Source organism: Aspergillus japonicus (genome assembly GCF_003184785.1).
Source record: "Aspergillus japonicus CBS 114.51 unplaced genomic scaffold BO86scaffold_3, whole genome shotgun sequence".
Classification (NCBI taxonomy): domain Eukaryota; kingdom Fungi; phylum Ascomycota; class Eurotiomycetes; order Eurotiales; family Aspergillaceae; genus Aspergillus; species Aspergillus japonicus.
This window is the reverse complement of record NW_020291640.1, coordinates 263,972-276,438: the sequence shown is the minus strand read 5'-3', so window position 1 is coordinate 276,438 and position 12,467 is coordinate 263,972. Positions and strand designations below refer to the sequence as shown.

Sequence of the window (12,467 nt, the reverse complement as noted above, 5' to 3'; positions counted from 1 at the left end):
GGATTGAACTGGTCAGGTTGCTGTACAACAGCGGGTAGGACTAGCGGAGCTGGGGCTGTCGACATACAGATAGACGCTTGTCGGACGGTGGGATGAGAGATATCGACCTTTCGAGTGAGAGGGCTGAGTTCCGTAGCTTGAATTCCATCTCCAGATTCTAATTCCCAGGCGACAGAGTTATTCTGACCATTGTTACTTGTATTGTTGTGTTGGTTGTACATGCGGTGGTAAGTTAAGTTATAACGATAGTCCAGCAAACCCACCACGGGATCGGATCTAGACCCAGATCACCTGACCCAACCGCAAGCTGCCGCCCCGGCCACTAAAGCGGCACCGCTCTCTCTCTCTCTCTCTCGGACAGCCAGCTCCTGCTCCTCCTCCGCCGGCCGCTACGCAAGTTTACAGGACGGAAGCTCCATCTGCACCTCACCACCACCGCGCGCATTTTTTTTTTATTTTCAACACTCTACCCCCTCAATACCTTCTCCCTATCCCACACAAAACGAAAGGCACCCCCAGGTGCACCAGCCGCAAGAATGGCCGCTGTCGCCGCGCCCGCAACAACCACGGCCCCCAACTGCACGTAAGTTCAAGTCCGCCTGAGTCCACATTCACATTCCACATCCACATCCACATCCAAACGCTTTCACGATACCCTACCCTACCCTACCCTATCCTACCCTGTCCCCTACCCATACCAAAGAACCTAAAGCTAACGCGAAACAGAGTCTACGTACGCCCACCCCAAACCCCCAACCCCCAACCCCCGTCAAACCCACTAACCAACCCCGAAAAGGTCCGCAACCTCGAAGAACGCATCAAAGTCGACCAACTGAAGGAATCCCTGGACGAGATCTTCTCGGAATACGGGAATGTGATCGAGATCGTGGCCAAGACGAACCTGAAGGCCAAGGGCCAGGCGTTCGTGGTCTTCGACTCGGTCGAGGCGGCCGGCCGCGCCATCGACGAGATCAACGGCTTCGAGCTGTTCGACAAGCCCATGGTGCTGGAGTACGCGCGCACGCGCAGCGACGCGACGGTGCTGCGCGAGGGGGGCGAGGAGGAGCTCGAGGCGCATAAGCGGCGGCGCGGGGCGGAGAAAGGTTTGTTTTTTTTTCCCCGGTTCTTTCTTGGGATTGGGGGGGGTGCGAAGGGGGCGAAGGGTTTGGATGCTAACCTTCTAATCTTCTGGGCAGAACGCAAACAAGCGCACGAGGCGCTCGAAGCGCAAAAGAAACTCAAACGGCCCTCCGGCGCGGTCGTGGCGCCCTCCGACCCCTCCGGCCGCCCGGCCAAGGCGGCCAAGGGCGCCGGCCTCAAGCCCACCAGCGGCGCCGCCGCGACCGTCATCCCGGACGAGTACCTGCCGCCCAACAAGATCCTGTTCCTGCGGGACCTGCCGGACACCGCCGACCAGGACAGCCTCACCGCGGTGTTTGCGCGGTTCGAGGGCTTCCAGGAGGTGCGGTTGGTGCCGGGCCGCAAGGGGATCGCCTTCGTCGAGTACGAGAACGAGTCCGGGGCCATCAGTGCCAAGGAGGCGACGTCGGGCATGCCGATGGGCGAGGCCGGGAAACCCATCCGGGTCACGTACCAGAGACAATGAGTGCTGTGGGGTTGGTGGTGGTTTCATGTCTGTTGTTGGCGTTTGTGCGGGGTTTATGGGTTTTCCGTTATGCATTATCATCTGGGTGTGCCAATGCTCATCTTTGCTTCCATTGGGGATATGACTTTAACAAAGAAACACACAAATTCTCAAGTGAAGACAATAACAGCTACATGCTCGGAAGTATACTAGGTACAGTACATAACAGGGACAAACGGGGGGCATCGCTGCGCTAGACTCAGAAAATCACGTCGGCATCTTCCTGCTCGCCGAGCACGTCCGGTGCCTCGGGGGCTTCCTCTTCTGCTGCAGCCGCTTTCTCTTCTTCTACCTCCTCGGCGGGCGCTTCCTCTCCGTTGGCTGCCGCCGCCGCCGCGGCAGCAGCGGCAGCCTCCGCCTTGGCCTTGGCCTTCTCCCGCGCAGCCAGGATCTCGGCGTCGGCGGCAGCGGTGTCTCGCTGCTTCTTGCCGGACACCTTCTTGAGACGGTAGAACTCTTCTCTGTCGAGTTCGTCCAGCTCGGAGTTGATATCTGGGATGTATTAGTTGTTTGCCTCACCAAATAGAGAGCTCAAGGTGGTGACTGACACTTGATCGTGTTCTCCGTGCGGGGGATGATAACGTGCTCACTGCGGCCATGATTAGCATCCCTGCCAGCTCTTAGCACAAAGCGATCTTACATAGCATTCACTAGCAGTCGATAACATTATGTTAGCATAGAAACCCCCGTTATTTTTTCAGAGAAACATACCTCTGCGATTAACCACCTTAATGACCTCATCCAGGATCACAAACGCAGTCTATGCCCGAAGAAGTCAGCAAACCCCCGCCCCCACCGTACCTAAAGCCCCAAGCCCCAACCCCCAACCCCCAAGCCTGGAGTAACGTACCTGCAAACTCGCCAACTCGACCAACGTCTCCACCGCCCGCGCGTACGTCTCCCGACAGCGCTGGACCTGCTGCCCACCCTTGCCCAGCCCCGTCAGCCCGAAGTCGTTAATCGCGTCCTCGGTGTAGCTCTCAAAGTGCGGCAGCAGCACGCCGGAGACGTTCTCCTGCTTGGCGCGGACGCGGAACCGCGCCTGCTTGGCCGACTCCTGCACCTGGTAGCCGATGTCGCCGCCCACCGCGTAGCTCACCTCCGCCAGCGAGAAGGCGGCGATCTGCATGACGCGGCCCATCTTCTGCTTGGCTTCGTCGATGCGGCGGGTGATTTCTGTGGCGTTGTTAGGTTATAGGTTATCTGCATGGTGGAGGATGGAGATCGTAGGCGGAAAGTGCGCGCAGGTAGACGGGAGCTCTTCAGAGAGGGGGGTGGAAAGGAGAGGGGAGCGGGATGGGGGAGGCAGGGGACATGGGACATGCAAGCAATCATACCGCGGAAACGTCTGTGCAGGAGTATACAATGTCAGTTTCTATCGGAATGTTTCCTGGTAGAAAGAGAGCAGTTAAGATTAGACTCACTTGGTAAGAGCTTCGGATTTGCGCTTCAGTAAACTGTGACCGGTCTCGGCGCCCTTCAACTTCCCCTTCATCAACCCGAGGGACTGGCGAGTCGGGAAGACTGCCTCACGGCCCTGGCATTATTCAACATAAGTGACCGAGCTTGATGTTAAGATTGAAGTGGATCAGTTGCAGAATCACATACCACCGCACCCGACATTATGAGAACACTTAAAGATAAAAAAAAAAGAAAGGACAAAGGCCACGGATATCCAGCTGGAGGAGGAACCGATAGGAACGGAGAGCGGCTCAAGCCATGCCATGACGATTAACTCAACTGATAAGTCAAGACGCAGCAACAGTGCCAACGCTCGGACCAACCCGTGCCCGCCGGGGCGCATGACACCCGGTCACGTGCCCGATTTGCGACCTCCATCGCCCGCCAGCTTGGAAACAGCACGTCGAAACCCCCTCCTCTCCCTTCAAAGCAGCGACGAGGGCGTTTTCTTATTCTCGTTTCACATGCGACACACCTCTCGCCTGGTGCTCCTGCGCTGATTTCCGTGCGAGTCGGTCCCGCTCAGTTCGAGTGGCGCAATGCCAGGGACAATCCTGCCCCCGAGATCCCACCGGCAACACGCACAGATGGACCGTTCCTCGGCCTCCGGGCCGGACTTCTACCTGATTGTAAGTGGCGTGGAGGGGAGAAATGTGCGGAAAAAGAGCTGAGACTGATGTGTTGCGTGCAGGCCGATCAGGATACTGTGTACGAGCAGGATCTTCTCCGCAATCCCGGCAGCGTCAAGCCATGGCTCGCCTATATCGAATACAAACAACAGAATGGAACGCTGTATGAGCAGGCATTTGTATGTACTCTCGGAATCGGGCACAATGTTTACGGGAAAAACTGACGGATGATCGCAGGTGATGGAACGCGCTTGCAGACAACTGCCGAGATCGTACAAGCTGTGGAAACTGGTATGGATTTCTTGCTTTCCCTAAAATTCGGAGACGTTGAACTGACACTCGAAAGTATCTCGAGTTCCGGACGAACCACCTGCGCGGCCGCAATGCGACGGTGTACAAGGCCGAGTACCAGAAGGTGAACGCGCTCTTCGAGCGGGCCCTCATCCTGCTCAACAAGATGCCGCGCATCTGGGAGCTGTATCTCTCGTTTCTCTTGCAGCAGCCACTGGTGACGCAGACGCGCCGCACCTTCGACCGCGCCCTCCGCGCCCTCCCCATCACCCAACACAACCGCATCTGGCGGATTTACAAGACCTTCGCGCGGTCCGCCTCGGGCCTCACGGCCGTGAAGATCTGGGCGCGCTACATGCAGATCCACCCGGAGAACGCCGAAGAGTACATCGCCCTGCTGGTCGACATGGGCCACTACACCGAGGCCGTCAAGAAATACATGCAGATCCTCGACGACTCGCGCTTCCAGTCCAAGGAGGGGAAGAGCAATTTCCAGCTGTGGACCGAGATGGTGGACCTGCTGGTCTCCAAGGCGAAGCAGATCGAGACCGGGCCCCGGGTCGGCATCGATGTGGACGCCATCCTGCGCAGCGGGATCGACCGGTTTGCGGACCAGAGAGGTAAGCTGTGGGCGGGCCTGGCGACCTACTGGATCACGCGCGGCAATTTCGAGAAGGCGAGAGACGTCTTTGAGGAGGGTATCACCACCGTCATGACGGTGCGCGACTTCACGCTGGTCTTCGACGCGTACGTCGAGTTCGAGGAGTCCATCATCGGGAGCCTGATGGAGTCGGCGGCGGCGCGGACGGACAACGGCCAGAGCGACGAGGAGGCCGACTTCGACCTCGACCTGCGCATGCTGCGGTTCGAACAGCTGATGGATCGACGACCGTTCCTCGTCAACGATGTGCTTCTGCGACAGAACCCTCACAACGTCATCGAATGGGAGAAGCGCGTCGCGCTCTGGGGCGACAACAGGCACGAAATCGTACAGACCTACACCGCCGCGATCGCCGCGATCAACCCCAAGAAGGCCCACGGGAAGTTCTCGGAGCTGTGGGTCAACTACGCCAAATTCTACGAAAACGGCGGCGATCTGGATACCGCACGGGTCATCATGGAGAAGGCCGTCAAGGTTCCGTTCAAGTCAGTGGCGGAACTGGCCGAGACGTGGTGCGAATGGGCGGAGATGGAGCTTCGGAGTGAGAACTTCGATAAGGCGGTCGAGATCATGGCCAAGGCCACCCAGGCGCCCAAGCGCTCGACGGTGGACTATTTCGACGAGACGCTCTCGCCCCAGCAACGGGTGCACAAGAGCTGGAAGCTGTGGAGCTTCTACGTCGATCTGGTGGAGAGTGTGTCCACGATCGAGGAGACGAAAGCGGTCTACGAGCGCATCTTCGAGCTCCGCATCGCCACGCCGCAGACGGTGGTCAACTACGCCAACCTGCTGGAGGAGCACAAGTACTTCGAGGACTCGTTCAAGGTCTACGAACGCGGCCTGGACCTGTTCAGCTACCCGGTGGCCTTCGAGCTGTGGAATCTGTACCTGACCAAGGCGGTCGACCGCAAGATCGGCATCGAGCGCCTCCGCGACCTCTTCGAGCAGGCCCTGGACGGCTGTCCGCCCAAGTTCGCCAAGCCGCTGTACCTGATGTACGGCAACCTGGAGGAGGAGCGCGGGTTGGCGCGCCACGCGATGCGGATCTACGAGCGGGCCACGCGCGCGGTGTCGGACGAGGACCGCTTCGAGATGTTCGAGTTCTACATCACCAAGTCGGCCTCCAACTTCGGCCTGACGTCCACGCGGCCCATCTACGAGCGCGCCATCGCCGCCCTGCCGGACCAAGAGGCCAAGGAGATGTGTCTCAAGTTCGCGGAGATGGAGCGCCGCCTCGGCGAGATCGACCGGGCCCGCGCCATCTACGGGCATGCCTCGCAGTTCTGCGACCCGCGGACCAACGCCGGCTTCTGGCAGAAATGGGAAGCCTTCGAGGTGCAGCACGGCAACGAGGATACCTTCAAGGAGATGTTGCGGATCAAGCGCAGTGTCCAGGCGCAGTACAAGTATGTTCTCTGTCTCTTCGTCGGTGAATCATCTAGCTAACAACTCCCAGCACCGACGTCAACTTCATCGCCTCCCAGGCCATCGCCCGCAGCCAACAACGCACGCAAGCCGAGGACAAGCCCCTCGAGAACGGCGACGAAGACTCGGCCGCGGCGGCCGAACACGCCGACGCCATGGCCGCGCTGGAGCGACAGGCGCGGGCCCCCGTGGGCTTTGTGGCGGCCAGCACCGGTCCGGAGGGCGGCAACCGGCCGGAGCAGCCGCCGCAACCTGTGGGTGGTGGTGGTGACGCTGTCGCCGCGCCCGTCAACCCGGACGCGATCGATTTGGATGATGAGATGGATGACTAGTGTGTCTTCTGCCTCGGTAGCGATGCCATTTTGTTTGTTTTGCTTGCATATCAGCCAGTTGCATAGATGAACCAACTCCATGCCATACCATACCTTCTCCTATCGCTCTTGGTCTCAGATCATCTCACTCACTCTTACCTCCCGCCCCGCCGCAACCCTGAATTTTCGAGTGTACAACACATCCTACACCCTACAACCCACCTACAGTCACGGTCCAATCAACCCCCCCCCCCCCCCCATAGGGTACCCATCTATCTCCTTTGTTATTCCGATTTACCCCATCCCATTCCATTTGAATCTATTTTCTTCACGCGCTTCGTCGCGCACTGTATCCGAATATTCCGTCTCGTACATCTTATCTTGTCCCATCTTATCCATCTTATCGTGACGTCGTCCCATCGATATATTCCAGGGGTTTTTTTTCAATACGATTTTCCATTCTAGTGCGCTCTATTCTACCAGGATTGATTCTTCTGGATAAATAGTTGGTATATCCGCTTTTCTTTCCTACCAGCCCAGCAGCCATGGGGTCTTAGGGTTAGTCAATCCTGTACTGTACTGTACTGTACATACCGTAGAGAGTCCCGGCAGGACAGAGAAGGACGACGGAAGGGACTCAGTGCTAAGGTAGTTAGGGCCAAGTTGTTGATGCTGCGCTTGAACTGGGAAGGTACTGGACTGGACTGTACTGTACCTACCGTACAGTACAGTCCAGTAAGTTGTACTTGGGGTTAGTTACTAGGCTGGGTTGGGGTTGGGTTCGGGTTGGTTGTGGTTTATTCTATATTCCCCGGGACTGCCCCCTGGACACTTTTGTATCGAGGTTTCCTTATGGTCTGGGTGGTGGTGGTGGTGGTGCCCTCCTCCCCTAGCCCATCTCAGCGGGAGTATGATTCTTGAACCTAGCCAGGGTCATGGGCCATGAGGATAGAATCAATCGGATACCCGACAGCAATCTTCGCGAACCGGGAATTGACTCCATCCGACTGTATGAGTATAAAACAGGTCTTCATCTCCACTACCAGAGCCAGAACCGGAACCGGAACCATAACCATAGCTATAACCATAACTATAACTATAACTATAACTATAGCTATAGCTATAACCATGACCATGACCATACCCTTACTATATCCATACCCATATCCATACCCATAACCACAACCATAACAGACCACGATCCCTATTCTAGAACTTAACCACAATTACACAAACCATACAGCAGCAACAAACCCCAAAACCTACACCACTACCCTACCCTAAAGACAACAGTAGCAACAGCCATAACAACAGCAAAAGTAACCCGGAAAAAAAGAAAACCGCCTTATATTAAACAATCCGCTGAATTCGGTAAGTAAATCAATCAACACTATACACCGAGACCTACCGCCCCACCAGCCTGATCTGAGGATTCACAAAACCACCCCCCGCACAACCTCCACCACCCCCTTCAACTCGCGATTCGGCCGCGTCCAATCCTCCACCTTGACCACCTCCGCCCCGGTCTCCATGAAGAGATACTCTGCCGTGAGTGATCGGACCTGCCCGGCAAACAAAGAAACAGAACAGAGTTAGCATAGTTCAGTAGCCTCAGTAACCCAGGAGCCCAGGAGCCCTCAAAGACCCTGAAGCCACCTATCAGACCCAAAACCAACCCGCTCCCCCAAATCCCCACTCAATACACAAAAGAAACGGAAAAAAACATACCCTCGGAAAAGGATGCAAAAGCAACCCCGTCATCTTCTTGCGGACGTCCTTCTGCAATGCTGCCGCCCCATCCACATCCCCATCCCCATCCAGATCCTCCGCAACCCTCGACAGCGGCGCGTAGACTCTCACCGCAGCCTCCAGACGGGCCAGATTGGGGGATTTGAAGTGGGCTTTTTGGACGAGCACGAAGATCTCTCTCAAAATATCCCTATCCCCCAAAAGAAACCATCAAACAAATTAGCGTTTAGCGTTCACCCAAACTTTCGAATGCCGGTAGAGAAAGGAAAAGAGAATGAAACCGGGGGGCGCGGGGGAACATACCGCAACGCAACACCCTCCGAACCCTCGACAACCCGCAACCCAAACCCAAACCCATCAAGAACAAACCCCACAAACTCCATCACCGGGATAGCATAGCGATCGTCCTGCAGATTCGTCGCCAAGATGCTGCTGAGGTCGGTGAGCAGGGCGAGGAGGTATTGTTGCTGCCGCTGCTGCTGCTGCTGCTGCTCCTCCCCCGCCAAAAAACTCTTGACCAACGCTGCCCGACTCGCACGGATGAGGCCCTCGCTTCCGGCCACCGCGGAGGTCGCCAGACCCTGGAACAAGGGGATCCGCAGCCAGGGGATCTGCTGGAGACTCAGGAGTTGGAGGAAGTATGCCGCGGTCGAGACGTGGCTGAAGTGGTCGTATTGACTATCACATCCCCAAACCAGTTAGGTTATCAGTTTTATCGACCAGAGAAAGGGACGGGACATACTTCAGCAGCGGGGGAAACTCCTCGGCCGTCTCCCAGAAACGCTGCAGACAAAGCCAGGCGGCGATGCGGACTTTGTCCAGTTTCTCGGCTGCGAGGCGGCAGAGGCAGCCGACGATAGCCTGGAATCGAACGCGACTACGGCCCGCCGAATCGTTGGGCAGGATGATCCCCGCGGCCTGGATGGCTTCGAGGCGGACCAGGGAGCCCACGTCGCCGCGGCGGTCGGTGGTGTAATCGTTCAGGAGTGTGACCAGGTGGTTCACTAGACGATCCGTGATGTCTACAGTGACGTCAAATGTCAGCAACCCATCCACAAACGCGCATCCACAAGCATACCAATATGCGGCAGAACCCCGCCGGACAAACTCCTCACAGCCGCGACCCGCTTCTCGATCAGCTCCTCCTTCTCCGCACACCGGGTCAGGTTCGCAATCACCGATTCCCGCAGGGGACTGTCCGGCGGCAGCCGTCGGAACACCGCACCCAACGCCGCGATTTGGCCGCGGCCGGTGGGCAGGTTCCAGGCGGTGCTGAGATGCGCGAACCACGCCTCCAGGATCTCGTGCTGCGTCTCGGACGACAGCAGAGGCCACAGCTCCGAGACGGCCTGCGAGGAAGTCTCGATCGAGATATCCTCGCTCCGCGATATGCACAGCAGGAGCACGTCGCGGGCCTGGTCCAAGACGGCCGACGACGGAGGGGGAGGCCGTGGCCCGGCTTGCGATGACGTCGCGCGCGAGAGCGAGTCAATCAGACACGCCGACGCTTCGGCCGTCAGCTCCGGCCGCCAGCTCTGCAGCGTCAGGTCGTCCTTCGTCGGTCCGAGGGGCGAGTCGAAGATCCCCCAGACCCGATCCAACAGACCGGCGACGGCCACCGCTTCCGGCACCGCTGCGCCCTCCGTCTTCACCCGCTGGTCGTGGAATGCATCGATCGTCGCGGCGATGGCCAGGAAACAACCATGCCGCGTCTCCACCTCACCGTGCGGGATCCCGTGGAGCCGCGCGAGCAACCGCTCCAGCACCTGCTGCATCGTCCGGTAGGAGCCCTGGACACTCAGCCCCCCAATGGCCCGCGCCGCTTGCCTTCTCGACTCGGCGTCCGGCGAGCCGATGCCCCGCCAATGCATCAGCGCGTCCACCAGTGGACTCCAGTAGTGAGGGCTCAGCGCGGCCGTGGCTGCCGCAATCTCATTCATCGCCCTCGAGCGTCGCGCGACCGCATGGTAGTCCACCACCTGGACCAGCGGGATCCCCTCGGCGATTGTATTCGGATGACGGCCGATCAGCTCCTGCAAGGCCGCCGAGGCGCCCCGCCGGATGTTGCCCGAGGGGTCCACGCAGGCCGCGCAGACCAGCTCAACAGCCAGCATCTGCAAGGTGGTGCACTGCTCCCCCTGGGCACTGGGGGTGCTGATGGCCTGTGTCGTCAGATCGAGGAGCTCCTGGGTGGTGTACTTGCGCGACAGCGCCCAGATGCCGAAACACGCGGCATCGCGGACGCCCGTGCCCACCGAGCTGCCCGTCGAGGATCGTTGTTCGAAGTCCAGACCCGACACCAGCGGCTGCAGCACCGCAGGCAGCTGGTGGGTGGGGGGCGCACGGCGGAAGAGCAGGTGGCCCAGCGTGAGGACCAGGCCCTGCCAGCGTTGGGCGTCCACGGCGCTCAGGTTGCGTTTGAGGCTGCTCATCCCGATGCGACGCGCCTCCAAGGGCGTCACGATGGCGCCGTCCGACCTCTGGTACAGGATGTTCTCTTCCAACGAGCCGGTGACGGCCTCGATGACCTCGGACGCCATGTCCGGGGCCAGCTTGAGGGTGATGATGCTCAGCGCCTTGCTGGCCGCAAAGCGCACCGGGGTGTCCTTATCCGCCAGCGAGACGAGGAAGTGATCAATGGAGTCCTCCAGGATACTCGAGACTTCATCCTCGGTAAGCGCACTGCCTGCCCGCTCGCCAGCGGCCAGCGCCATCACCGTCAGCGCGCGCAGGATCTTGATAACAATCTTCCTGGCCGACGCCGACGACTGAATGACCCGCGACACCTCCGAGGTGCCCTGCACGACGCGCAGCGTCTGCCGAAAGACCGGCACGATCAACGGTGCAAAGTCCTCCACCTGGCCCGACGCCGCCAAGCGGGCCAGAAACGACAACACCCCGATACACGTATAGACCGACGTAGACGTAGTCGTAGTCGTAGACTCCGTACTCCCACTCCCACCCCCAGCAGCAGGCAGCAGCACCCCAAACGCCCAGCGCACCAACCCCCCCAAAAGCCCCAGCGCCTGCATATCGCGCCGCAAAACCAAGCGCGCCAACAAGACCGTCGCGGCCTCGCGCTCCTTCCCAGCCACATGCACATACTCCAACGCCACAGACCGCAGCGCCAGCGCCAGCCTGGGCGTCTGCCCCTGCCCCTCCAACCCCCCCACCACCCCCAGATTCCCAAACGGCACCACAACATCATCCGAAGACAGATACGCAAGATCAAACGGCGCGAGCAGCAGATGCGCCAACCAGATGAGCATCACATAGCGCTCCTCCCACACCATGCGGCGGGGGCCATCCCAGGGCAGCGCTTCATTCGAGTCTACATCCCAAGCAATGAACGCCCGCAGCAGCGGATCCAGGTACTTCGGCTCATTGTTCAAGAACCGGCTGATGACTTTGACCCCCCGCACCTTGCAGAAGGTGTAGAGCAGGCGGCCGACGGCGCGGGGCAGCGGGTACGCCGACGGCTGGGGCGCGGAGGCCTCGCAGTCGCGGTCCTGAAGCAAATAGGCCAGGAAGGCGTCGACCAGGGGCGGGAGGAGGGTTGGCAGGTGCGGGTCCAGCAGTTGGGGCCATTCTTGAAAGGGTTCCAACTGTTAAGGGGGTCAGTGTGGGACTTTCATTCATCACTCCCGTGTCGAGGTTATCTTGTCGCTTTTGGCGGGACACGGCTAGATGTTGGTATAGGAAATGTGGCTGGGAAACTCACTAAAGCTACGAGTCTCTCGGTCTTGGCCGCGGAGGTCCAGCGGCGTGGGACGCGGACTCGGGCTCGGGAGTCCTTGTGCTGCTGCTGCTGCTGCTTCTTCCACAGCAAGGAGGGTAATTGGGCGGAGAACTCCTGGACGAGGTCGCCTGAGGCGCGCTGGAGCTTGACCTCGCGGTCTTCTGCCGCGTCCATGGTGGAAGCTTTGAAGTACGGCTGTTGATCGAAAGTAGTGGTAGTAGTAGTTGGAGAGATCGGCGGGGAATCGCTGGGAGAGTCCGCTTCCGGTCATGTGACCTGTTCTCACTTCTGCTCTTTCAACATAGATTACTTTCTACAAGTGGATTTGAAAGTTTATCTCTGATGGGATTGAGTAGGTCATTGGCACTAGCTAGCAGGCCTTACATGGGGTGGGATATCCTTATACTCAACTGCTGGTGAGGATCGACACTGCACGAATATATATACTGTGCGAAGCCCTAGATACACGCTCCCACTCCAGAAATCTGTACGACTACAATCAAATAACTACCAGCTACACCGCAGCTTCATTTCTCAGTCAACATAAACGAATAAA

General features: G+C 58.7%; 4 protein-coding genes across 4 annotated transcripts; 2 read left to right on the top strand and 2 right to left on the bottom strand.

Annotated features, from left to right (window-relative positions):
• Window positions 1-374: 374 nt before the first annotated feature.
• BO86DRAFT_385298 (U1 small nuclear ribonucleoprotein usp102) lies at window positions 375-1,823 on the top strand. Its single transcript, XM_025671076.1, has 4 exons — window positions 375-583; window positions 727-733; window positions 797-1,103; window positions 1,197-1,823. Exons 1-4 carry the CDS (start codon window positions 537-539, stop codon window positions 1,604-1,606), a joined length of 771 nt encoding a protein of 256 aa, XP_025532343.1. The 5' UTR covers window positions 375-536; the 3' UTR covers window positions 1,607-1,823.
• Window positions 1,771-3,362, bottom strand: BO86DRAFT_385296 (H(+)-transporting V1 sector ATPase subunit D). The gene is made up of 8 exons (XM_025671075.1): window positions 3,254-3,362; window positions 3,070-3,182; window positions 2,983-2,993; window positions 2,496-2,821; window positions 2,357-2,405; window positions 2,286-2,295; window positions 2,194-2,234; window positions 1,771-2,137 (listed from the first exon to the last, which is right to left on the bottom strand). The coding sequence occupies exons 1-8, from the start codon at window positions 3,266-3,268 to the stop codon at window positions 1,845-1,847; spliced, it is 858 nt and encodes a 285-aa protein (XP_025532342.1). The 5' UTR covers window positions 3,269-3,362; the 3' UTR covers window positions 1,771-1,844.
• A 157-nt stretch (window positions 3,363-3,519) lies between these two features.
• On the top strand, window positions 3,520-6,682 carry BO86DRAFT_352797 (mRNA splicing protein SYF1). The gene is made up of 5 exons (XM_025669498.1): window positions 3,520-3,735; window positions 3,798-3,914; window positions 3,973-4,026; window positions 4,082-6,093; window positions 6,144-6,682. The coding sequence occupies exons 1-5, from the start codon at window positions 3,646-3,648 to the stop codon at window positions 6,442-6,444; spliced, it is 2,574 nt and encodes an 857-aa protein (XP_025532341.1). The 5' UTR covers window positions 3,520-3,645; the 3' UTR covers window positions 6,445-6,682.
• Window positions 6,683-7,856: 1,174 nt separating this feature from the next.
• On the bottom strand, window positions 7,857-12,109 carry BO86DRAFT_431807 (tubulin-specific chaperone D; the record flags this gene model as incomplete). Its single annotated transcript, XM_025675774.1, has 6 exons — window positions 11,894-12,109; window positions 9,251-11,777; window positions 8,915-9,194; window positions 8,482-8,850; window positions 8,152-8,362; window positions 7,857-7,985 (listed from the first exon to the last, which is right to left on the bottom strand). The coding sequence occupies exons 1-6, from the start codon at window positions 12,083-12,085 to the stop codon at window positions 7,857-7,859; spliced, it is 3,708 nt and encodes a 1,235-aa protein (XP_025532340.1). The 5' UTR covers window positions 12,086-12,109.
• Between the last annotated feature and the right edge of the window lie 358 nt (window positions 12,110-12,467).